The sequence below is a fragment of the Moschus berezovskii genome, chromosome 10 (assembly GCF_049115385.1).
Source record: "Moschus berezovskii isolate FMDL1 chromosome 10, NW_MosBer_1.0, whole genome shotgun sequence".
NCBI classification, from domain to species: Eukaryota; Metazoa; Chordata; class Mammalia; order Artiodactyla; family Moschidae; genus Moschus; species Moschus berezovskii.
The window spans coordinates 73,489,262-73,517,035 of NC_142469.1; the positions used below are offsets into that span (position 1 = coordinate 73,489,262).

Genomic DNA, 27,774 nt, shown 5'->3' on the forward strand with positions numbered 1-27,774 from the left:
ACACTCTGTATGTATTAACTCATTTAACACTTAGAAAACCCAGTGAAACAGATACTGTTGTGATCCTCATTTTTCAGATGAGGAAAGTACTGTCAAACAGATTAAAGAATACCCCCAAGGCTGCACATCTGCTAAATAGGAGAGTCAAGATTCACCTGGGAAGTGCTGGCCGCAGAGTCCATGGGCCCTTATCCTAATCTTCCAGGCAACCAAAATTCATTATTCAAAGAATCACTTTTGCCTTTACTTCACAATTTCATGTATTTTTTTTCAAATGTGAGGTTTCTTGAGGTTGAAACCTAGTAATTAAATTACCACATCAATCTTCTCTTTAGGCATCTGATAAAATGGAATCTGTTGGAAGGGAAAACCATACCAAAGATATATTGTATCTTTTTCAGATATTAAGTTCAACAGAAAAATGGAAAAGAGAAGGACTGGCTTGTAAGAAGCATTTGTCTTCACTTTCAGGATCGTGATTTTTATACAAAGGTTATCCCATACTATTAATAATTAAAAGTAGTAGTATTCTCAGCATATTTTTGATTGCTTCTGTTGTTATTATTAAAGTTGGGTGAAAAGGGGTTGCACAAGATGGGTGGTCAGATACAGAATGGTTCAAGCAAAGAAAGATAGGCATCTTCACCAGACAAACAAAAGAAAAGGAGTCAGAAAAATGAGAAAGTTAAAACAAACAAAAAAAAGGTTAAAGAAGTCCAGAGAGTGTAAGATCTCTGGAGAAGAGAAGTTGAGAAAATTGTGGAACCAAGGAGATCAATTTCTATGAATATCACAATTCTACTTAAACTAGAGTCTGGAAAAATTAAAAACAAATGGTATTTCTTTAAGAATAAAGAGTAGACTTGTAAAATGGCCCATTGAAATGGCTATATTTTTATTTTAAAAATACATAAAGATTATGCATTAAGCAATAGTCAAAAGTTTCTCATGTTATTTCCTAATAGCAAAAATCCTACATAAATACAGTTGCTTCTAATAACTGATATACAGATACTACCAGTATCTGAATGACAAAAATCAATGAAAACATCAATCAACTAATTTATTGAGCACTAAGCACATGAATAAAAAATATTCTACTCTGATATTTTCTCTCATTGATTGTTAAGTTTTGCAGGTTAAGGAAAAGAATGTGGAAGTAATCACGTAAGAAATGATCTATTGCTCAAATTTTAGCCTGGAACAAAGAGACATTTACCCACAGGTTCTATGTATTTAGCAATCATTTCCTCAAAGAGATCTCCAAAAAGATCTCACTAGCCAGGTTGAAACTTGCACAGGTTCCTTTTACACAGTTTTATTAAAAGTACCGCAGGTACAAGTAACCTAGGCAGCTTTGTCATGCAAAATGAGACTGAACAAAGAAACATTCATCCAGTTCTTGGTATTATAACTCAACATTAAAAGTAACATTACAGAAATCTGCACCGTTAAGGAAATGTTATGGGGGGAGGGGCTGGGGGAAGGAGGAATGGACTGGCAGTTTGGAGTTAGCAAATGCAAACTATTACAAATAGAATACTACTGTGGAACTACTTTGTAGTTCCTACTGTGGAACTATATTCAGTAAAGGTCCTACTATGGAACTATATTCAGTAAAGTGTGACAAACTATAATGGAAATGAATATTTAAAAGAATATATATATATAACTGAATCATTTTGCTGTAGAGCAGAAGTTAACAGAGTCACGTCAATGTATGGCAAAACCAATGCAATAATGTAATTAGCCTCCAATTAATATAAATAATTTTTTTTAAAAGAAATTAACATAACATTGTAAATCAACTATATTTCAATTAATAATAACAAAATAAAATAGAAATTACAAGTTGGTAAAAAAAAGAGAGAGAAAGAAAGAAAATGTTATATCAATGATTCAAAGATAGATCTTACCAAAAAACAGGAGAAAGCATAATGTGTGCTATTTCTAAGTTACAAAGGATCAGCAGTATGATACCATAGATGCATTATTTGTTGAATTTACCAAAATCTACCTCTATCGGTTTTTATTTCCAAAGATATAACTAACAATTTCATTCTTTAATGAACTATCTATGAAGGTAGCAAACAAAAATCAGGGTTGAATATAAGCAACCGGACTCTAGAATCCAAATTTTTAATATCTCAGCTAGATTTGTTACCTGAGCTTTAACTTATTTGAAGGAGGCTGAATTCATTGACAGATTTATTTTGCTGAATCAGAGCTTTTTCTTTTCAGTGTTGTGGTAAGCTCCAGTAACAGATTATAAAGAAATTAGTATAAAGATAATGTGCTGTGAGGTTGACCCAGCAATGACAGCCATCAGCCCACTGTTGTCAGAGATGAGCCCATTAATCTTGCTTCAGTGCTTTTAGCATTAGTTTTACACAGCTCCAATCACTCACCTACCACATAAGCAGCCCCCCCAGAGCTGTGTGCCCTGAAGAAGCAGATGGATCTCCAGGATTGCCGAGAAACATCCTTCTGCTCAGGAATAATGGAATCAACTAGCACCTAAAGAATCCACTGAAATCTTCATAGACACGTAACCCTCAACGGAGAACCTTACCATTAGAACTATAACTATGAAGTAAGAGACTTTTAATAAAACAAACAAAAAATCAATTCAAAAACAAAGCAATTAAAACAATGGATTGATTCCCTAGCCCATTTCCAGGAATAAAGATAAGCTTAACATGCTTTTTTTTTAAAGCAGAAAAAAACTGTTATTACCTTATAAATTATTCATTAATGATAACAAAAATATACTTTTACATAATCCATCTCTGTTAAGCTCTATAATAAGCTACAAACAGGTAAATCTTTTAAAAGTTTAAATTCCAAGATTTAGCACAGAAGTGAATTTTCAGGAGAAGTAACTTTCTGTTACCAGGTACTGAACCTCACATGAAGATTACTTAACAACTTTCCAAACTGGTAAATGGACATTTTTGGTTAAACCATATAAACTCAGTCACACAACTCACATGTAGCTACTGACACTATTCATTGTCCAGTTTACTCATAATTATATCAAGCATTTGTGGGGAGTGGAATCCAAAGACCACGTTTGGCTGGTCCAACATATGGACCAAGTTTTTTGTTGTTTTTTTTTTAATGGTTGGGCTGGAAAAGTCCTGATAGGTCATATACAGAGAGACTTTCAAGTCATAATGAGTAATTAAGACAGTCAAGTGGCAATGGGCTAGAATGAAGCAGTCACTTAGTCACTAGAATGAAGACTCTAAACTCTTACTGAAATCCTTCAGTTTTATCTTGAGGCCAGAACTCAAATTCCTGGTGAGGTTTTGTTTGCTTTTTTTTAACTTTATGTAATTGACAAAATATTTTTAAATTATTGAAGATGCCTCTCCTTAGATAACATATTTCATGAAGCCTCATTTCATGTTTATTTTTTGAATATTATTTTCAGGAAGCTATTGAACCAATCCAGTCTGAATATTATGCTCAGCTCAATAAGATTATTTCTTCCAGAACAGAGATACAGAAACATGTCTGTCAATAAGCAGCTCTTTGCCAAATAACCAACACATTTTGTACCTAAACTACCTTTTTCCATATGTTGAAATATCTTCTGTACTTTGAAGATTTTGTGCCAATATATTTAAACATTTTCTCAAGAACAGTGGTGGAGGAGGACTAAAGAAATCATCTCTCATCCCTGTGGGGCTAGTATTTACCTCTAAGTATTATATACACAGTGAGATCCAATGACATCAAATCATGAACCAGAAAAGAACAGATGATTACCTGATATTCATTGGGCCAAAAGGTGCTCACTGCTAGCTCAGCCCGAAGCCAATCTCTACCCGTGAATCCAGTCACATTCCAAATTGGATTGGCAAGAGGTCCTTTATTCACCCTAACCAATATGTTCAAAGTGCCAGGATTCAGCCCTTTCTGGCTGTATAACAGGTAACTGAAGTCAATACAGTGAGTGTCATTCTCCTTCATTGTAGGCAGCTGAAGTCTGGCTTTTTCTCCAGGATCATGATCTGACGAGTCCACTATCATATAGGAACCTGAAATGATATCACAAAAAATAAGACCAAATAGATATATAAGCAAAAGGGAAAATATAATAACAGAAATAAAGCTAAAAATGATACCAATCTATTCTGAGTATTAAATTTAAAAAGACTATGTCTTCCAGAACAGAGATATAGAAAGATATCAAACAAGTGAATAGATGAATTGAATTCATAGTGGGTAACAGACATTGTTCAAAGTACATAACATGTACAAATTAATTTACTCTCCACAACAAATTAGGAAACTGAGGCACAATTAGTAACTTAAAGTCAAACAGATCATGCAGAGCCGGGTTCAATCCAGATTCCCACCCTAAATTATCTCTACTCTTGCTAAACAAAGGTCTTTTAGCAAACAATCAAAGAAATGTATTATTGGACTGATTTACAGATGGAGTGTATTATTCTTTCCCCATCCATAATTCTAACGCAGAGAGGGGCTAAGAGTACAGGCACTGGAATTTCTGATCTTAGATCCCAAGATCATCATATAAGCAAGTTGTGTGACCTTTTGTAATGTACTAAGAACTCGGGACTTGCTCAAGGAATAAGGATACTTTGCAGTCTAAGTGTGAGGACTGAAGTGTAAAATGTCAAAATTTCTAGAACTGAGAATCTGACACAAAGCAGATTCACCTACTTGGAGCCTCTTCCGCTAAGCTGACAGCTAATCACCACTCCTATTGTCCTTGAATCTGCAATAGTCTCTATGGTTTTATAGAGCTGCCAGATACCTGGTTTGAAATCACTAATATACTCCACTACCTTTGGCTTAATAAATATTCATTTGGAAATCTAACAGGAGGAGGAAAAGAACATAAAGAATCTCAACCTCCCAGTTCCTCATATTTCCACCCTCAAACACACACGCTTTGTGTGGCAAGCAAAGTCATACAGAGCTACGTGTAAAAATGGGATTTGAACATTAACATTAACATTGATATTGGTCCAAGGAGCTTTAAAAAAAAAACACCCAGTTTTTCTCATGTCCCTGTGGATGTTAACGAATACATATATTACAAAAATGTAAATATTTACATTTCAAGAAATGATACCTATTTATCACACTTAAGGTAGAACACAAATTTTATTGTAAAATATTTTTCCCTAGGGTGTAATTTTAACACCCCCTCAAAATGTATTATATGTAGTGTCACAGAACCCAGCGTTACAAGGGTTACAGTTTGACCTCTCTTCTTGACAAACCTGACAAACCTGAAAAATCAAACCTCTCTTCTTGACAAACCTGACAAATCAACCCTCTGTGTCCCCTCCTTAAAACATAGTAACTGCTTCCATGGCACACTAACCACTCATTGACTACCCATCAACCCAGTTCAATTAACACTCAATTTACAAGTTCAAATCATAGCACATAGGAGGGCTTCAACTATTTAAGAAACCAAAATTTCAAGATTTCAAGTCTGACCAATTCCTGGTCAATGAGTATTATATGATTCAGAACTTTTGTAAAGATTTCAAGTGATAACACTGTTAGTTATTTAGGCCAAGGACAGAATAAGCTTACTATAGTGATCATCATTGACATTACTTTCCCTTAATTTTTCTCAGTTCTCCTCTTCTCTTGTAACCTGAAATTCTTTTCTTTTCTCTTCTTCCCCCGCTCCCAATTTTCACAGATTGCACATTCATAAACTATCCTCGTATGTTCTGAAGAAATTATGTCCTTTTCTTCTAAATAAGATATTCTGAATCCCAACCCAATTTATAGAAGCAGGATGCTTCTGTTCTGGGTTATACTCACAGATCAATTATGGCTTTTAAGAAGGACCAGATATGAGATAATAGATAAGTGACTTAGTGTTATTGGGCCTCAGCTTCTTCACAAACATAGCGACCTATTTTTCCATGGCTATCACTATTTTCTCAGTGACACACTATGGCATTAGTGGATTTAAATTATTTTTACAAGTCTGCATCAATTATGACTTCTGTCAGTTCTCAAATAGTGCTCTCTAAATGACTTACAGGCTTTCAAATAATTATTTTCTTCCATTATGAAATAAACTTTGAAATAAAATGTTTTGTCTCACATTTTATTTATATAGTATGATATTTACCATTAAGACCATTTAGCCATTTTCAGCCAGTTGCACTTCTACAATAATTTTCTTATTAAGAAAATGGGATAAGCAAAGTATATTAATTTGTAAGAATTCCAATTTGATCATTAGAAGTCACAAAACAAAACCTTGCCAAATTGTTTGAGCATTTCAAGGACATTCAATGCAACCTAAATAAAGTTTTAGAAGTGTTGATATTTCATTTTTATAAAATGTTTCTGCTAAATTAACTTCTTTCAATGTAGCCTGACAATTGCTACATTTTCGGGGTGCTATGGAATATCATGCATTTATTTCACAGTTCCAGAAAGGAGGAAACAAGCAGTAGCATCAAAAAGCCATCTAAATCCTTCTGCCATCTGACTTCATATAGTGGCAGTTTACCCTGTAGGCACCATGGAGGTAGCTGCCTGTTTGACACAAGATTCCCTTCCATCATCCCAAACACAGAGAACACTATGCTATTCTTATCAACTTCTAAAAATTACTTCCACAGTCTCCCAGAATAACTACCAAGACATGGAATCAACAAAGTCTGTAATATGCACTTCCTCACTCTTCACATTATAATTTAAGCATATTTACTATTGTTTAGTTATCAGCTAACTAATCCCTCAGATTTCTGATGCGTTTAGTTCTATTCAGCTGTAATTTAGCTATCTCAAGGCTTAATAATGAAACATCTGTGTGCACACAGATATAATGTACTAATTTTTAATAAATGTGACTTCTTTAGTGTGGTCTTACAAATATTCCTTACAGTCTCTTGAGCAACAGAGTTCTCAAATATATCATTTAAGACAGAGGAAGAAAACATAAATGCTTATAATTAAAACTTTTAAAAAGTATAACCTTTCTGGAAAACAATTTGTCAATGAGAATCAAAAATCTTTCAAAAGTTATATGCCTTCTACTCTGGCAATTCCAAATCTAGGAAGGTACACTAGATAATCACATGTATGTACAAAGATAAAGCCTTAAAAAAAAAATAACTCTCATTTTCCTCATTAAAATAAGGAAAAGAAAAAGTATTTAAAATTCCAATAATAGGCAATTTGTAAAATTATAAAAGCTTGATGAACACTTATGCAGTCATTAAAAATGATATTATTAAAAACATTTAATGGAGAATACAATATGTTAGGTAAAATACACAGGTTATAAAATATTATACTCACTTATGAAAATATATATTTATATTAAATAAAAGCTTTGGTATAAGTGATTGGGTGCATTCATATATGAACACATAAACATGTAGATACAACTGAAAGAAAACAAAAATGCACAGAAAATGTCAAGTGTATTGTCAGGGCAGTGGGGTGTTGTACTTTGTCTTCTGTTTGATTGTCGTTCACATATATTCCCTTAATGTTCTACAGTAGGCATGCAATAGATTTGTACTTTAAAGAAAGAAAGACTACATGAATGCTATCTTACATGAGGACCATCAAATGGATAATGATAAATACTTAGGAAATAAACACTGCATTTGTTTTGTTTTGTTTGCCTTTTAAAAATTAATCCTATTTGTATCCCACAGATTAACAGCTTCTTGGCTTTTGAAAAAAACAATACAAAAACTAGGACCTTCTTATTTACTTCAATTCATTAAAAAAGACAGGCTGCAAGTACTTAGCAGCTTTTACTTAGAAAGCCAAAAAAAAAAAACACATTCCATATTCATAAACACCACAGTCCAAAATCTAGATAAACAATGTCCTATGTATTTTCAGTATTAATGAAAATTTTATCTTTATGCTATATATCTAGGAAAAAAACATAGTAACAGAGAAAATAGGATTAACTGCTAAGAAAATAATGAATGGTAAATAGGTTTCTACACTTCATCCTAAACTTCCTTCATATATATATATATATATATATCTCTTTTTGAACACTAACAATATTTTCATTAAGTCAGCTTTTATTCAAAAGCCATTGTATTTTCCCTGTAAAGTAAGCAGAGAGAAACTTCCACTTCTCTGCTTAGTACTCAACACGTTCCACGATCTTGCCCAAAGTACTACATCTTTGTTACTTTTCACTACTTCTCTTCACAAACCAGATTCAGCAACCTGACAGAGCACTCACTGTTCTCCCCACACATCACACCAGTTCCTCCTCCAGAATGGGTTCAATCTCTTATAAGAAAGCCTCCCCTCATCTTAGCCCCTAGTCAATTATTACACTATTCTTCTTCAGTCCCAGCCCACCCTGACCTTTCCCTGCCTTTGATATACAGTTTCAGCCTTTCTTGTTCTATCCCTTAATTATACACTGCCTTTACACAAATCTTAAATAATTTACACAGGAACATTTATATCCTGCAAAAGAGTAATAATATTCTCTTAGAAAGTACATGATTCATTCAAGAGTCCAATCAAAAGAAAAAAGCCACACACACAAAAAATGTAACAGTAAAAGTATAATATAAAGAATTAGTAACTATAAGAGGGTGATGTTGTTGATCAGTTGCTCAGTCATATCCGACTCTGTGACCCCATGAATTGCAGTATACCAGGTTTCCTTGTCCTTTACTATCTTCTGGAGTTTGCTCAAACTCATGTCCATTGAGTCAACGAAGCCATCCAATCATTTCATCCAAGAGTATAGAGATGTTAAAGGTATAAAGAGAACCCTAAAGGATAACCGCAATACCCAAGGAATAAAAAATGTGGAACAGGGAGAAAGACTGCTGAAAATCAGACTCGCTTAGAAGATGTGGCTGCAGCCCACTGGGTGGTGAAGACTAGGCTGAGTCACTCAGGCTAGAGCTGTTCCACGCCTGCCAGCAAACAGGAAATACTTGTACACAGCAAGTTTGGGGTGAGCTGTGTGAATGCTGGGGAGAGCAAAAGAAAGGTAGTCACCAGGCCAGCACTGGGGCTAAAAGATCTCTGAGATACTGAAAGCACTGGGAAACGTTTAGCCCTGTGGGACCACCAAGAGGAAACTAAAATAGAAACACAGCTCAATCAAGAGTTAAACGTTCCTTTCCACTAAAATGCCCCCTCAGGACCCTCTACTAACAAAGCTAACACTGTGCTAGTTTCAAAGGAGAAATGCTTAAAGAGTCAAGCCGCACTCTTACAGGGCAGATAATAAAGGATAGTTTAGCACTGCTCAGCAATGAACTGACATAACATCTAACAAGGACCCAGCATATAGAAATTCAGTGAATACTAGTTAGTTGGTTAGTTGAATGAATGAATGAGTGAGGAGACAAAGAGACTAGCTCTTAAAATATAACTGTTGAGAGTGAACCAACTCTACTTACATGTGAGATAAATTATCAGAAAACCTCAGAACAACAACAAAAATAAAGCAAACAATTGGAACTGATTTATATCGCTTCCAAACAGAATCATTTGATGAAGAGTATAATGTTTGGAAGTATACACTTAACATTTTGATCAGAGTCGCTCTTGACTATATATATAAAACCTTCTGTTAGAGCAATGGTTCTCAAACATATTAGTTTTAGGATCCCTTTTCCAGTCTTAAAAATATTGAGAATATCAAAGAGCCTTTGTTCCGGTGATTTCTATCAATATTGATCATACTAGAAATTCAAACTAAGAAATTTCAAAAAAATTGTTAAGTCAGTTAAAATTAACAAAAATAAATCCATTATATATTAACCCAAATAAAATAGCTTTATGAAAAATTACATTTTGCCAAAAAATGGTATAAAAGGAGGCACATTTTTGCAAATCTCTTTAATGTATAACTTAACAGAAGATATCATCTTCATTCAATTTATTGTAATATCAAATATCATGTAGCCTCTGAGAAATTATACCATACACTCATGAGTAAATGAGAAGAAAAACAGTGTCATTACGACAGTAGTTTTGACCTCACAGATGCTCTGACATGGTCGTGGGGAACCACAGCAGTCCCTGGAGTACATGTGAAGAATCATTATATTTTAACATGAATAATTCTTTTCAACTCCATGATATAATGAGAACCTTATCAGTGTACTTATTTATACCGAATCTACTCGTTCAGTTGCTGCATGGTATATAGATATTCTCTACGAAACAAAAGTCTTTACTGAGATTTTGGATGTCTGGAGAATAAAAATTGAAAAAGTTGAATATTTTTGCACCAGTATAAATATAAAGAGTGTGTTAATCAAGGTTCATGAGAGAAACAAATAGATACACACACACGCACACACACAAAAAGGTTTATTGGAAAGAACCGGCTCATGATTACACAGGCTGAGAACAGACCCAGGAAGAGCCAACTGTATAGTTCTAGTCCAAGTCCAAAGTCTAAGTAATGTTCTATCTTAATAAGAAAAGCATTTCTGTGTGTTCTGAAGACCATTTTGAACAGTTATCAAAAGCTACCAAAGCACCAACACACTGTGCAAAACAGTTAGTTCTTGGCATTGAGTGAGGTTTTCCCAGTAAAAACAAAAAACATGCCAGAAACTGTTGATGTGAAAAAACTAAAAACGCTGAACACTAATACAGTTTCATGCCCAGCCAGCTTAAGAAGCCATAATCAGGACCATAAGAAAGAGAACAGTGACAACTGAAATCACAATTTGGGTCCCAATCCACCTGGGATGATTTTTTTGTTGTTGTTGTTGTTTAAGGTTAATATCTCTAAGCATTTGTGTTGCCATTACTAAACTGAAGGCAATGTCTTGCTTTTCACAATATTTTTCAGCTTCTTATTTCCTTTTATCAAACTACCTCTCCTCATCCCATTTTGCTTCATCTGATTAGGTGGCAACATAATATAGCAAGTTACAAAAACTAAGAACCTAGAAAGCAGGTTGATCTTTCCCTTACTTTCTTCTTGTACTTCACGAACAATCTATATTGCCTCTAAACTGTCTCCTCAATCCATCCAACATTTCTTCATCTTAGCTAGTTCATCCAGCTCCTATCATTTCTCAGGCGGAGAACTACAATAGACTCCTAACAGGTTTCATGAATTCTACATTAGCAGTCCTACAACAGTTTTCTACAGGCAGCCAGATTTTCCCAAAACAATTCATCTTTTCTCATCTCCACACTATAGTGAGAATTAAACCCAAACTCTTCACTCTAACCTATCAGTGTCAATACAACCTGGCCCCTGCCTTCCTCTCTCACATTATCTCCTACCTTCTCATCCTCAGCATGCTCCAGCTACAGTGGACTTCTGCCTTTAAAAAATCCAAGTTTATGTCTGTTATCAGTGTTTTAACACTGGGTTTTCCTCTGCCTGGAATACTTTCTCCTCAGCTGGCTTATTTTTATCGTTCAGGTCTCAGCTCAAATACCACCTATCAGTGAAGCATTCCCTGGTCTGTTAATAAAGTAGTTCCTTCCAAGATTCCTTCTAACATGCCATTCGTTGTTATTGCCTTCATAGCCCTTGCCATTTACTGAATCCACTTTGTTTATCTAATTGAAAAACTCCACACACACAGAAAAATCATACTTTATCTTGTTCATTCAAAACTCTAGAACAATGTCAGGAGCCTTCAGCACGGAGTGGAAAGTTTTTATGACATCGGGAAACCACCTATTTGTGCTTTCTGCTCGCATGTCGGCAGCACTTCCATAATGCTCTCTTATGTACCAAATGTACCATATCGATCAGAGCACCTCCCCAGCTTTTATGCAGTCTTTTCAAGATCAGAAACCTCTTTTTCCTCCTAGCACTTAACAGAGGAATTCTGCACAGGTAAAGTCTTAGTGAACTCAACTAAAGCAAAAAAAAAAAAAGAAGAAGAAGGGGAAAAAAGCAAAAAAATGAAGAATTTCAAAAGTTATAGCAGTACTGTTTTTTCAAAGACAACAAGAAGGGAGAAAAACAGTAAATCTGAAATAACTTTAAACAAAGTTCTTAAAAACAAAACAATGTTTTCAATACTGACATTTCCCTCCAGAGATCCCATGATATTGGTAAGGTTGACAGATGTGCCCTCACTTTTGTTGCAGTCTATTATTATTTTCTTCAAACATCTGCCTAACTTCTATTATTTCTTTTTTAAAAACCTTTCATTTTGTATTGATACATAGTCGATTAACAATGTTGTGATAGTTTCAGGTGAACAGTGAAATCATACATATACATGTATCCATTCTCCCCCAAACTCCCCTTCCTTTCATGGTGCCATGTAACATGGAGCAGAGTTCCATGAGCTATACAGTAGAACCTTGCTGATCATCCATTTTAAATACAGTCGAGTGTACATGTTGATCCCAAAATCTGTTAACTATTCCTTCCCCCCATTCTATTACTTAAGATAATGCCTTCCACTAAGTTTGTTTCTAAAAGACAGAATGAGGCACACATTTTTAAAAATTATATTTATCCCTCAAGCTCCAACACAAAAGAACTGAACTTGCAACTTCACAGAATTCTAGCCCAACAACTTGATCTGTGTGTGTGTGTGTGCTTAGTTGCTCTGTCATGTCCAACTCTTTGCGAACCCATAGACTGTGCCCATCAGGCTCCTCTGTCCATGGGGAGAATACTGGAGTGGGTTGCCATGCCCTCCTCCAGGGGATCTTCCCAACCCAGTGATCAAACCCAGGTCTCTATATTGCAGGCGTATTCTTTACCGTCTGAGCCACCAGGGAAGCTCTGTCTGTTTCATTGTCTGGACTTTTTTATCAACCTTCTGCACGAATAAAACTTCTTTTAATTCCTGAGTAAGGGCTTTGTATTTGTTCTAGGTAGCCATCTTACATTTGAAAATAAAATGTATTTTATCTTCAAGAACAGCATCTAACATGTTCATAAAACACAGAACTGTATGAAGATTTCAGATGAAATGAGCACAACATTTTTCCTTCTTAAGAGACTAGTCACCTCAGGAAGTTTATCTGCTACACATTAAGATCTAGAAACTGGGCCAAACACTGCACTACAGTTTAATCTCCTTCCCCTACAACATCTTAGACAGCAAAAGCATGAACCCAACTGGCCCTTACTTATAACCACCTGAATTTTTATTTTCACTTCTATGATACAGAAAATCTGGGCAACCTACTATTAAAAGTGTGAATTAATTATCACCTACCCTCTCTTAAAGGTAGGCAAATTTTACAAATTTTACAACCTGCTGCACTTTTCTCATCAGGATTTTTTAGGATGCCAGTTTCTCCTACCCACTATCACCTATCTCTTCAACTCTCTAGCTTGGGCAAATAATTAAACCTTTCACTGTCTTGGTTTCTTTGTCTTGAAATGCCTAAGGCCCTTAGGGTAGCTGTCAGGACCACATGAGACTGTGTCTATGATGTACTAAACCACACTGATTAGGCAGATCCTTAATATGTGTTCATTCAGTCATATTCATTCCTTTCTCTGTTAAACAGTTCGGAGAATCATACTGGAAAATGTATGAAAGAATATTTTCAAAGGTTAAAAATGAGATAATGTTAATAAGTAATAAACTTAAAAACTCCCAATACAGAGACAGCCAAACCTTTCTCAACCCTTCCCTTCATAACTCTACCTAACCCTTTTTATCCCCTGTGAATCAACCCTCCTTCCCAGCTCGCACCTTCCTATTTCTTTCTAATCCTTCCCTTTCACTCTTATTATCTTTAAAATCTGGTAAACACACACTGGAAAGACATATACACACCTAACCTTAGCAACAGTTGTAAAAGGATAAATAAGTTTAAGATTTCTTGTACTAAGATTGGGCTTCCCAGGTAGCACAATGGTAAAGAATCTGCCCACCAATGCAGGAGACTCAGGAGACAGGTTCAAATCCTAGGTCAGGAAGATTCCCCTAGAGAAGGGAACGGCAACCCACTACAGTATTCTTGCCTGGAGAATTCCAAGGACAGAGGAGCCTGGTGGGCTGCAGTTCCTGGGGTTGCAAACTGTTGAACACAACTGAACATGCACACACACATGTTGGAAGATTTCTTTCCAATTTCTGAAATTCTGGCACTCGCACCATGGCTCTCCAATTTGTGGAGTTTCTGTATTATATGGTACTGAAATGTTTTGAGAAGTAGCTGCTAAAATGAAAAGCAACTTCAGAGAGAATAATCAGAGTTGCATTTACCCCAAAAGGCAAGAGAGTCTTTATTCTATAGCCAATTTTGTCATCATCACTTTCTTTCTCAAAGGAACTGAGACTGGAAAGAACATTGAAAGGTAGGAGAAGGTAGAAGTCTCTGGAAACTGCCAAAATATCATATTAGCAATTTCAGCCTGTTGTCTGGATATACCTTAATTCTGTTAATAATGAAAGACCAAAACTTAAGCTCAGTCCAGAATGAGTGTGTAGTATTTATTTATTTCCATATAAATGGATATCCCCAAAGACAAAGTACTCTACTCAGTAGTCACTATGTGCCTAAGGGTACCAAAAATCTATTTTAAAATTTTAATACGCCATATATCTGGAGAACAAGGCTTTATTTTGACTCAGAATTAGTAACAAGAGTCAACAACTACTCCTGAATAAGCAAATGGTAAGCGATGATCAATTAGAGAACTCAAGTTGAGTGAGATTTCTCAGCTAAGTTCTCAGGTTCAAGGATAATCAGCCTACAGGAGTTCCAAGTTGCTTCCTTTATTAAATTCTAAAGTTCCAAATTTCCCTGGTAACTCAGTTGGTAAAGAATCCGCCTGCAATGCAGGATTCCAAGTTCAATTCTGGGTCAGGAAGATCTGCTGGAGAAGGGATAGGCTACCCACTCCAGTGTTCTTGGGCTTCCATGGTGGCTCAGTTGGTAAAGAATCTGCCTGCAACGTGGGAGACCTGGATTTGATCCCTGGGTTGGGAAGATCCCCTGGCGAAGGAACTAGCTACCCACTCCAGTATTCTGGCCTGGAGAATTCCATAGCCTGCATATTCCATAGGGTCACGAAGAGTCAGACACAACTGAGCAACTTTCACTTTCAAAGTTCTAAATCACAATAGGAGACTCTTTATAAAAGATTTGGAAAAAAGGAATAAGATTTATTTCATTCTCATTCCAAGGAAATCATGTTCCTATCTATGAAATGGTTTAAAAAAAAAAAAAAAATAGTCATGCTCTGAAGTCAGAGACCTGATTCTGCAGCCTGGCACTGATACCACCCACCTCAAACCATCTACCTCTCTTCCACCACTTAACTGATAAAAATCAGTCCCAGAAAAAGTAAATGTCATAAATATAATAAATTACTCTTTGAGAGGATTGTTATAGGGATTACAGAAATGGGAATGATCAAAGTAAAAATGTATTTTCACTTTTTTACTTAAAAAATGTTATTTAAACCAAAAATCAATGAGCTTGTTTTTGAAAACAGTGCCTGCCTTAGAATACAAACAAAGTGATGAGGGGAGAGGGTGGGGCAAAAGAGAATAAGAACATAAAACATGAAAGAAAAATGAGAAATCGAGTATGGAGAAACAGAGGGTCCAAGCAAGATGAAAAAAAGAGAAGAAGTGCCTCCACTTTAAATGCAAAATTTGGGAAGACAAAAGAAAAGAGGGAAACACATGGTGGAAAATAAAAGGGGGTTATATTTATTTTCTGTCTCCCCAGGTATCTTCATAAACCATCCAAATATGACAAAAGAAACTAAAGTCCTAGAAAACATAAAAGTTAAAGAGAATGATATCATCACTTCAAATGTTAAGATTGTTGCTTTTGGCCACAAGATGATTAATCTTCTATAATTCAAGGACATGATATAATTTTTTTAAAAAAACAAGACTCCTTGGAAGTCTTCTGAGCCTACATTAATTTTGATAGCTCTAGTGGAATTAGTGGTCCCCAATACTAGAATAAAGCATAACACTGTTTTCTAAAATAAGCTAATCCATCTCTCCAATGCTGCCAATCCAGCTGTTATTTAAAAACAATCAAACAAAAAAAAAAAAAACAGTTTAAAAAAAAAAAGAAGAAGAAGAAAAAGAAACCCCCAAAACATACCTGGTCAATTGTGAACTACCATATCGACCACTGGTAAGGAAAGAAATAGTGTGCAAATACTCCTCTGACTGTGGACAATTTATTCAACTTTCTCTTAGCAAATACAATCACCCAAGGATATTCCTCCAAGAAAACATTCCTTTTAAATATATCCAAAAAAACTGCATGATGCAAGTGCGCAAATGGCCTCCATTCCAACAGGGCTCTTGCTGTCCAGAGAGCAGCTAAGGGTTGAACTTTGTTTTCATAAATGCTAACTTAAGGCTCAATGAGTGAACATAAACATTGAGAAATTGTTGCATTTCTGTTCCCACAATAACTTTTTAAAGTTTCCCTCTGGGACCTACTGTAGAAGCTAAAATAGAAAATAGTTTCAGCCAAAAAACAAGTAGCAGTGGGAACTCTGACCAACAATCAAGCACAGGTGTTTCCCAACCCACACCCCACCCTCCCCACAAAAGGGAGAATACGGAGAAGGAAGAGGGAACTTTGAGTAACTTCAAACTTCTGACTCTATCTACTAATGAGATGTACTTTAGGATTTCAGTAACATTCGTAACATAAGTGTAAACACCATAAGCACACATTATAGGATCAAGTTTTTCCCCCTTGAGAATAACCAGAAGCAGGGATATGTCTCCAACATTTTTTTTTCCTTCCAACTATAATATTAAAAAATACCTCCCTAAGAACTGTTTACCTAACTTTTTTAAAAAAGGAATTGCTTTTTAAATAGTCCTACAAGTAGTGACTAAACTCTACAAGTACCATGAACTGGAAGTGACCACTCTAATCATGGTGATACGCATCCACTAAATGCAACCAAGTGTGTGCACAGATACAGATAATACCATGCATTGTATCTGGTACCCAGAATCCTCACGAGTATAGTTCGCATAAACATTGCAATGTGTTGCTGCTGCTGCTGCTAAGTCACTTCAGTCGTGTCCGACTCTGTGTGACCCCATAGACGGAAGCCCACCAGGCTCCCCCGTCCCTGGGATTCTCCAGGCAAGAACACTGGAGAGTGGGTTGCCATTTCCTTCTCCAATGTGTGAAAGTGAAAAGTGAAAGTGAAGTCGGTCAGTCGTGTCTGACCCTTAGCGACCCCACGAACTGCAGCCTACTGGGCTCCTCCATCCATGGGATTTTCCAGACAAGAGTATTGGAGTGGCTTACCATTTGCAATGAATCATCAGCATGAACTCATAGTTCACAATTCATAATGACAGACATGTATTTTTTGCCTTGTTTTACCCCTCCTTTTTGCTCAAAAGACTTGTGGTCTCCTTTTCTCCCATGAAAGCCTAATTTCTACCTTCTCTAGGAATTCCTATGATTGATCAATATACCTTTTGAGGTGAGTTACAAATTTTACATTTCCTACCTTCGAGTTTGTAAGGCATAGAATCTTCCAAGCTCAAAAAAGTAAAAGTCTTAGGGGCTACTGCTATGATTAGGCATAGTGATCTACAAAGAGCAGATAGCACATTTAATGGAATTGATGGTGAAGGCTAAGTGGAAAGTTACTAATGGAACTATGTAAAACAGTAAAAATATCTTATTTAATTCATCCAACATTCTAGTGAGAAGGATATCGAATATGTAAGTGCTTAATACGACACAGAAGAATGTGGGGTTTAAAAAAGTAACTTGCTCAGAAATCAATCCAACTCTAATACTAAATTCATCTTCTTTAGTCTATATATTATAGTGCCATCAAAGTGGATAAGAAATTCAGTTTACAAAGGACATAACTTAAATTTTTTAAATTACTTGGAGAAAATGGGGGAGATGAAGACAGTGATGAAGGAAGTGAACAGACCAAGATGGCCTTGTAAACAAAATAAGGACCTTTGCCTTTATCTTCAACGTTTACAGAAAAACACAGAAAAGCATTAAGCTGGGGGAAGCAGAAACTGCTGTCCTAAATCAGATTTAAATTTTGGAAAATCACTTTGGCTACCGTTACCGTGTTAGACCAGTTAGGAAATAGTTACAGCAGTCTCATAGAGAATTCTGTATTTAATTATGATAGCAGATGACAAAGATAATATGAAGCAATCATCTAAAACCTATACAAGAGGTAAAAAATCAAAGAGAACTGATGTGAATGAGAAACAGAAGTGAAGAATAGACAGGGGTCCAGAATGTACAACTATGTTTCTTGCTCATATACCCAAATAGACAGTGGTACAATTTCCTGAGTCTTGGAACACTGGACAGAGATCAATTTGGGAGGAAAGTTTGGTTCAAGTTTTTTACTATAAACAACAGAAGCTACTACGTCATTTTCAACAAAAAAGAAACGTTAAAAAAAAAAAAAAAAAAACAAGAAAGCCCAAACAATAACCAAAATATTAGTCGAGACCCATCACTGAATACAAACACTCCTCCCAGAACCCAGGCTGAGTCCTATATTTTGCTGACCATGGATGTCTATGCTTCAACTCTTTGCAGAAGGAAATCCTCCTGATGTCTTCTTTCTGAAGCCAATGGCTTCCCAATCAAATTTCGTTTAGGTGGTCTGAGGTGGAGATTTGGTCACCTATCAATATCCTGGCTACAAGGATGGCTTAAAGGTGTTGGACTTCTTTCTGAAGTCATGAGAACTTGTAAGGTAAGAAATTCACCAAATATAGGAAAGACTGCCAAAAAGAGTAATAAATGTCACTTAAGGAAGAAAGGGCATTAATTTTATTGAAACATATCAGAGAAGACGTCAAGTAGGCTATTGAATGTATGATTCTGTATCTTAGAGAAAAGAGCTTAGCTTCAGTTCAGTTCAGTTCAGTTCATTCGCTCAGTCGTGTCCGACTCTCCGCGACCCCATGAATCACAGCACGCCAGGCCTCCCTGTCCATCACCAACTCCCGGAGTTCACTCAAACTCATGTCCACAGAGTGGGTGATGCCATCCAGCCATCTCATTCTCGGTCGTCCCCTTCTCCTCCCGCCCCCAACCTTTCCCAGCATCAGAGTCTTTTCCAGTGAGTCAACTCGTCGCATGAGGTGGCCAAAGTATTGCAGTTTCCGCTTTAGTATCAGTCCCTCCAATGAACATCCAGGATTGATCTCCTTTAGAATGGACTGGTTGGATCTCCTTGCAGTATAAGGGACTCTCAAGAGTCTTCTCCAACACCACAGTTCAAAAGCATCGATTCTTCGGCAATCAGCCTTCTTCACAGTCCAACTCTCACATCCATACATGACCAGGGGAAAAACCATTGCCTTGACTAGACAGACCTTGGTTGGCAAAGTAATGTCTCTGCTTTTTAATATACTATCTAGGTTGGTCATAACTTTCCTTCCAAGGAGCAAGCGTCTTTTAATTTCATGGCTGCAGTCACCATCTGCAGTGATTTTGGAGCCCAAAAAAATAAAGTCTGACACTGTTTCCACTGTTTTTCCATCTATTTCCCATGAAGTGATGGGACCAGATGCCATGATCTTTGTTTTCTGAATGTTGAGCTTCAAGCCAACCTTTTCACTCTCCTCTTTCACTTTCATCAAGAGGCTTTTGAGTTCCTCTTCACTTTCTGCCATAAGGGTAGTGTCATCTGCATATCTGAGATTATTGATATTTCTCCCAGCAATCTTGATTCCAGCTTGTGCTTCTTCCAGCCCAGCGTTCCTCATGATGTACTCTGCATATAAGTTAAATAAGCAAGGTGACAATATACAACCTTGACGTACACCTTTTCCTATTTGGAACCAGTCTGTTGTTCCATGTCCAGTTCTAACTCTTGCTTCCTGACCTGCATACAGGTTTCTCAAGAGGCAGGTCAGGTGGTCTGGGATTCCCATCTCTTTCAGAATTTTCCACAGTTTATTGTGATCCACACAGTCAAAGACTTTGGCATAGTCAATGAAGCAGAAATAGATTTTTTTCTGAAACTCTCTTCCTTTCTCCATGATCCAGCGGATGTTGGCAATTTGATTTCTGGTGCCTCTGCCTTTTCTAAAACCTGCTTGAACATCTGGGGGTTCACGGTTTACATACTGCTGAAGCCTGGCTTGGAGAATTTTGAGCATGACTTTACTAGCGTGTGAGATGAGCGCAATTGTGCGGTAGTTTGAGCATTCTTTGGCATTGCCTTTCTTTGGGATTGGAATGAAGACTGACCTCTTCCAGTCCTGTGGCCACTGCTGAGTTTTCCAAATCTGCTGGCATATTGAGTGCAGCACTTTCACAGCATCATCTTTCAAGACTTGAAATAGCTCAACTGGAATTCCATCACCTCCACTAGCTTTGTTAGTAGTGATGCTTTCTAAGGCCCACTTGACTTCACATTCCAAGATGTCTGGCTCTAGGTCAGTGATCATGTTATCGTGACTATCTTGGTCGTGAAGATCTTTTTTGTACAGTTCTTCTGTGTATTCCTGCCACCTCTTCTTAATATCTTCTGCTTCTGTTAGGTCCATACCATTTCTGTCCTTTATCCAGCCCATCTTTGCATGAAATGTTCCCTTGGAATCTCTAATTTTCTTGAAGAGGTCTCTTGTTTTTCCTATTCTGTTGTTTTTCTCTATTTCATTGCCTTGATCACTGAGGAAGTCTTTCTTATCTCTCCTTGCTATTCTTTGGAACTCTGCATTCAGATGCTTATATCTTTCCTTTTCTCCTTTGCTTTTTGCCTCTCTTCTTTTCACAGCTATTTGTAAGGCCTCCTCAGACAGCCATTTCGCTCTCCTGCATTTCTTTTCCATGGGGATGGTCTTGGTCCCTGTCTCCTGTACAATGTCACGAACCTCCGTCCAGAGTTCATCAGGCACTCTATCAATCAGATCTAGTCCCTTAAATCTATTTCTCACTTCCACTGTATAATCATAAGGGATTTGATTGAGGTCATATCTGAATGGTCTAGTGGTTTTCCCTACTTTCTTCAATTTAAGTCTGAACTTCGCAATAAGGAGTTCATGATCTGAGCCACAGTCAGCTCCTGGTCTTGTTTTCGCTAACTGTATACAGCTTCTCCATCTTTGGCTGCAAAGAATATAATCAATCTGATTTCGGTGTTGACCATCTGGTGATGTCCATGTGTAGAGTCTTCTCTTGTGTTGTTGGAAGAGGGTGTTTGCTATGACCAGTGCGTTCTCTTGACAAAACTCTATTAGCCTTTGCCCTGCTTCATTCCGTGCTCCAAGGCCAAATTTGCCAGTTACTCCAGGTGTTTCTTGACTTCCTACTTTTGCATTCCAGTCCCCTATAATGAAAAGGACATCTTTTTTGGGTGTTAGTTCTAAAAGGTCTTGTAGGTCTTCATAGAACCGATTAACTTCGGCTTCTTCAGCATTACTGGTTGGGGCATAGGCCTGGATTACTGTAATATTGAATGGTTTGCCTTGGAAACGAACAGAAATCATTCTGTCATTTTTAAGATTGCATCCAAGTACTGCATTTCGGACTCTTTTGTTGACCATGATGGCTACTCCATTTCTTCTAAGGGATTCCTGCCCACAGTAGTAGATATAATGGTAATCTGAGTTAAATTCACCCATTCCAGTCCATTTTAATTCACTGATTCCTAGAATGTCTATGTTCACTCTTGCCATCTCCTGTTTGACCACTTCCAATTTGCCTTGATTCATGGACCTAACATTCCAGGTTCCTATGCAATATTGCTCTTTACAGCACCGGACCTTGCTTCTATCACTGGTCACATCCACAACTGGGTATTGGTTTTGCTTTTGCTCCATCCCTTTATTCCTTCTATAGTTATTTCTCCACTGAGCTCCAGTAGCATACTGGGCACCTACTGACCTGGGGAATTCCTCATTCAGTATCCTATCATTTTGCCCTTTGTTACTGTTTTTGGGGTTCTCAAGGCAAGTATACTGAAGTGGTTTGATAAACATATTTATGAATCATCTCCACATATATTTTACACTTGTAAGCAAATTCCATAACCTTACTGTGTTTTTTTGCTTTTCATAAACTTTTCACAAAATCTCAAATATTTTATAAATATGGTACTACAGATTAAATTTAATCAAGTTAATGTCACACCATATATTATTATGGAACATGGAACACAACAATCTGACTGCAAACCATTCTATCCCTAATACTGATAGAAATACTTCCAAAGAAATTCACTCTAAACTTTTAACTTACATGGCTATCTCTGATAACTCCAAATGTTTTTACTATCTTTTACTGAAGTATTATTTCAACAGCAATTAATAATTTGGGTGATTTCCAAGACGGCACAACAGACTCTGTCTACAGCTGAATGAAAGCTACTTAATCTTGCACTCACAAGCACACATGACTAGTTTGGGTATCTCGAGTATATTCACCTCTTGACCTTCATTAAGCACATCTCCAAATTCGAATAGTTGTCTCCTGATTTATTTTTTTTCAAATACAAAACCAAAATTACCGGTTGAATGTGCCGTATATTTATCCTGAGCAGCATTCAATTTAAAAGACAATGTGTTCTGGGGAAGAAAAAATTGACAAGATACTGAAAACAGACAAATGTATCAGAGAGGAAAAATGGGAACTAACGGTGATTGAAACGTTAGTGTGACTATCTTTTCCACAGTAGTTTTGGCCTGAAATTGCTTCCTGGAACACAGTAAAGCACTTAAATGCCCGTCTATACATGAAAACATTAAAATAAATAAATAAATGAAACTCAAACAACTTTATGGATAAACTAGCTGCAGTGGCATTTGCTGAATGAAGAAATTCACTCTGATATCAATCTTGGGCTTGGGTTGGGGTGGAGGGGAGGTTCAGGACTTCCCTCTACAGGGGGCACTAAGTCCTACCACAGGGTCTCTGATTCTCCTTTTACAGATAGAAATGACTTCATGATCAAGTTCTTTAAGGTAGTAATGAAAAGAGTGGTTCCACCCACCTTTCCAGTTGCCCAGTAGGATGGAATCCAAAAATCAAAATTACTACCCCAACAATACAAACCCAAAATTTTGCCATCCAATACAAAATGAGATAAAAAGGGTGACGGTGAGAGAGATGTCGACTGTGAAGGAGGTGAGCAAAGGACAGATGCAGATGCCTGAGGAATCTAATTCTCAGACCAACTAAATAGATTTGTTTGGATGACCTACAAGAAGGGTAAAATGTCTCCAGTGGCTAGAATTTCCTCCTAAAATAAGTCATTTCGACTAAGCATAAACTATTTCTTGGTTCCCTATCAAACCAGTAAAAATAGCTAAGAGTTCATTGGTCTGAACTGTCAGAGTAAACCCATATGGCTCATAACGTAAACACGGCAACCAGATAGGGTTTCAAGACTTACTCTGTTGATAAACATTTGTTTCAAGCACCAGTCTCAGTATGTCAGTCACATAAGGAATCCCCTCATTCTATCAGACCCAGCAACTGAGTGAGCATTATGAGTTTTACTTTAACCAACTTAAATGTGCAAGAAAGCATGGTTTTTTAAGTCCCCATGGGCAGCAAACAGTTTATAAATAACCTGATTCAGTGTTTCTCAAACCAGAGAAAATACTAATCTTTAAAAAGGAAAACTTTCTCATGGACCTCAGTGTTAATTTACATTATGCACAGATAATCTCTGAGTATTAACTTATTATAACAAGAGTTTATCATACTCTTATCCACACAAACAAATGTAAAAATCAATAAAATTTAAGTTAATACTAATTAATGTCATAAATTATGTTTTGCAGAATCAATACTGCAAATATTATATAGTGAAGACTATGTGAAAACATATATACTTTATTGTATAATTATATTTCACTTTGGATTGATTCTTCTTTTGATTTTGATCAAAATGAAACATCATTTGAGTCAGTATTAATACATCATTGTTATTTTTCTTTGATAGTGATTTTTAGCCACTGATTCATGCTTTTGTTGGACCAGTAATTTAATAGTGTGCCCCAAAATACAATAATAGGAAAAACTTAAAGTTGTTTATAAACATTTCTTTTCTGATTATTTACTATATTTACTGTTAATGAACTTTTTTCAAGCTAATATATAAAATGTCCAGTTTACTATAATTTCTCAATCTTATACATTTATTTACTGCCACACAGGAGCTAAAGATTTCCATCAATTCTCCCTATGTGAACTGCTGTTAAACCTTCACTTGTGCCCTAAATCAAGATGCAATTTGTACTTTACATTAACAAAGCTACAAAATGAACATAAATGTAAATAATGCCTTTGAATCATTTCTTAATCACCCACGTTATCTTAAATGTGTATAGTATTAATTTTAGACTCAAAAAACATAGAAATTTTTAAACTTTCATAGGACTCAGAAAGTACCTATAGACTGTAGGTTGAGAAGCAACGCCTAGCTCATTTAATAATACTCACCCTCAAAGAAGAATTATCATTTACAATACAGACAGCTGCACAGTGAGAAAACAAGTAGAAGAAGTACACTGGACCAAAATTGTGTACAAACCTAAATTCATTTTCTTGGAGAAAAATACATACTTTCTTTTACCAAAGAAAAACATTTTTTAAGAGCTACTCAGAGTCATGTCCATAAAATGAGAACCATCACTTTATGTTACATGGCTTTCTTTGCCTTCAGCTTTAGAATCTAATACTAGGGAAGGCTTTGCTTTCTCTGAAAGTAATTAAAACTAAACAGCTAATTATGCATTTCTTTTTCAATCTGGTGCCAGGAATCTTGCATATAACTTGAAGTTCAACTAGAATGGCAATAGGAAATCTAGTGGCTAGGAAATAGGCACTAGATTAGATTACTAGTGGCTAGGAAATCTAGGTTTATTGGCTGTGAACTTGATCTTATAATCATATTTGCATTCCTAGGTAGCAGGAGTCTTTTCTCCTTAGTTATCTTCACCAATTGAGTCTCTTAGAGGTGAAAAAGGTAAAAAGTGTTAGTTTCTCAACTATTTGAGACCTCCTAGACTGTAGCCCACCAGGCCCCTCTGTCCATGGAATTCGCCAGGCAAGAATACTGGAATGGGTACCCATTTTCATCTCCAGGGGATCTTTCCCAGCCAGGGATCTTAGAGGTAAGTTTAATTATCTATGTAACAGTGAAAGTTAAATGAAAGTATAAATTAAATAATGAATGATTAGTAAATGAAGATAGTTCTGACTTATTACTAAGGTAAAGTTTTCCATTCATGCCTATACCCCTTTGCCAGAAGCCCCAAAACCAAATCTATATAAAATTGTGACTGGAGAAGATAGTCAGTTCTGATTGCCTACAAAACTAATCTAAGAAGTATAACCACTAACTGGCTACTTATCCCAATATTAAAACTTAACGCAGTTACATCAAGAAAAAAAAGGCCATCATGTAATTATATCTCTTTCCCAACATCACCTCTTCACCCTTGAGTAGCCACATGCTGACTGTAGAACAGGGTATTATAAATTGTTTTAAAACGTATTATAAATTATAAATGGATTCCCACTTAAAGAAGAAAATTCAAATTGAGAACAAAATTTAAATGGCAAAACCACAGGAAAAAGTTGTTATAATTTCAAAGAAAACTTTAAAAAAATCATCTTTTTAACATGTTCATGCTAGCAAATATTCAAACAAGAAATCTCTTGATTAGAAGAAATCTTTCCTATCTTCAAAAGCACAGCTAACAAAACATACATCAATCATCATTTTTTGATTGGTAAAAATTCACAGATACTCCTTTTAAACTCAGAAATGCAGGAAAATGTCCCCTATCTTTCTAAAGAACATTGTTTTGGATATCTGAATAATACAGTAAGACAGATGACATATGCCTAGATAAAACTTTTTTTTAAATCAATAGATATTATCATCAATGAAAAGAATACAAGGTTTTCTAACATTTAAATAATACAATACAACAAAGAAATAAAAGAAGATCTAATTTACACAAAAAGGTATTTCATATAAGCTACCTCTACAGTATGATAAAACTTCTATTAACAAATCCTTTGAAATAAAAATTTTAAATAGAAATTCAGCTGTTACATGCTTTATCCAAAAACATTTCATAAATTATGTCAAAGAGTTGTTTGCATTTTTAGCTGCTTAACAAAATACATAAGGACAAAGTTATTATTTCTCCCAAGTTTAGTTGAAATAAACAGGACAGATTAAGCAACATCTGCAATGCTGTCTATATTCTTAAGCATACAGTTAAAAGAATGAACTCTGAAGTGAGATCAAACTTGGTTCAAATCCTGGCTCTACGGCTTGAAACTTAAGTGATTTTCACAACTTGCTTCCCCTCATAGAGAACTGGGCTTATTTTCTGCAAAACAGGGATAACACCACCTGAATTATAGCAGTTTGGGGACTCATACATGGAACAGATTTATCCCTTTAAATGTTTCAGATATTGCATAGAAATATCTGAAAAACCAACAAATTTCTATGCTTTGGCTTCTTATATCAAAAATACTTCATCATTCTTCTCACCAATCCTCCCCAAAAGCTTAAATCCCTCACACTGATTCTTTGTTGTAAACAAGTAACAATTACGTTCTGATCAACAGTACCAGGGGGAATATTTCTCTTATGTCGTCACCCTCTTTGCATACACTGATGCTGCTCCCTCTCTCAGAAACCCTCACATCACCACTCAGCCAAAGAAATCACACACATCTCTCAAAATTAAACTCAACCTACATCAGGTTCCTTCTCCTGAATTTTCTACCAACGGGAGATTTGTGTTTACCAAAATATTGCAAAACACAAGGTGATACACCACAGTGTAGAAGATAAGCAGTCAGCCTCGGCAAAATAAAACTCTTATTGTCAGCCTTTCTTCCACTCTCTTCAACCATCCCTCATTTCTAAGGAGGACTTTTGCTTATATTCCTCAGTTTTTGTCATACCCCTGTGGACAAAGAGAATAGAGGAGAATTTTTTAAATTAATCTAGAGAAACTATATTTTTTATTTAATAAAGGACAGAAAGTTATCTGGGGAACAGAAAACAATGACCCTGAATGTAGAAGAATGGGGGTTGAAAGTTAGGTCTCTAAATATAAAGCCAATATAAAGAATATATTTTTCAGAGATATACAAAATTAGAGCCAAAATTAGTGATGGGGACCTTTGAGGAGCCATATAAAGAGATAGTTTTAAAAGCAATTTTTCCACTTATCATGATATACATCATACACACAAACACTGAAACATACACACACACATACACATAAATCTGCAGGAGTCGCCAGTGAATGCATGCATACTATTTAAATGTTTTTTGATATTAAATATATGCTTCTCTTTGATGTGAAACCAAAGGGAATTGAGCCTTCAGGTATGGACAAGAAGATGCATTTTAGTTTCCATTATATACATGAAACACTGAACTTTGAGACAAGCACAAAGGAAATATCGAGTGAATGGTAGCTGCTTTCATCCAGTTGTCTATCCTTTAATTATTCTGTGTGTGTCCGCCATCTCCTCAAGAAGACAAGCCATCTTGCTGATGACAATACTATATATTGCTTCAAGCCACAGCATCCAGCATTGTACTAAAGAAGGGGTCAGGAATCAATAAGTATCGGCTAATTGAATCACTGACATTTGAGAAAATCCCAACATCTGAGACACAAATAATTAAGTTATGATGTGAAGCTCAGCTTCAGGAGAAACAAGAATGTTTTCCAATTTATTTCTCCTCCAAAACTATCTAAGATTTCTCTTCAGTACATAACTCAGACTGGAAAGATAATATATGTGCTAATCACCACGCAGGGGAAGAATACACTATCTGCATTTGTATCCCTTCTCACT

The 27,774-nt window shown here is 36.1% G+C and overlaps 1 protein-coding gene across 2 annotated transcripts in view; it reads right to left on the reverse strand.

The window, feature by feature from the left end:
* PTPRK (protein tyrosine phosphatase receptor type K) overlaps positions 1-27,774 on the reverse strand; it is a 643,642-nt gene that overhangs the window by 394,488 nt on the left and 221,380 nt on the right. For both annotated transcript variants that reach the window (XM_055433578.2, XM_055433577.2), the window contains exon 3: positions 3,775-4,046. In XM_055433578.2, coding sequence (XP_055289553.2) covers positions 3,775-4,046 — 272 coding nt within the window. The remainder of the gene's footprint in view (positions 1-3,774; positions 4,047-27,774) is intronic.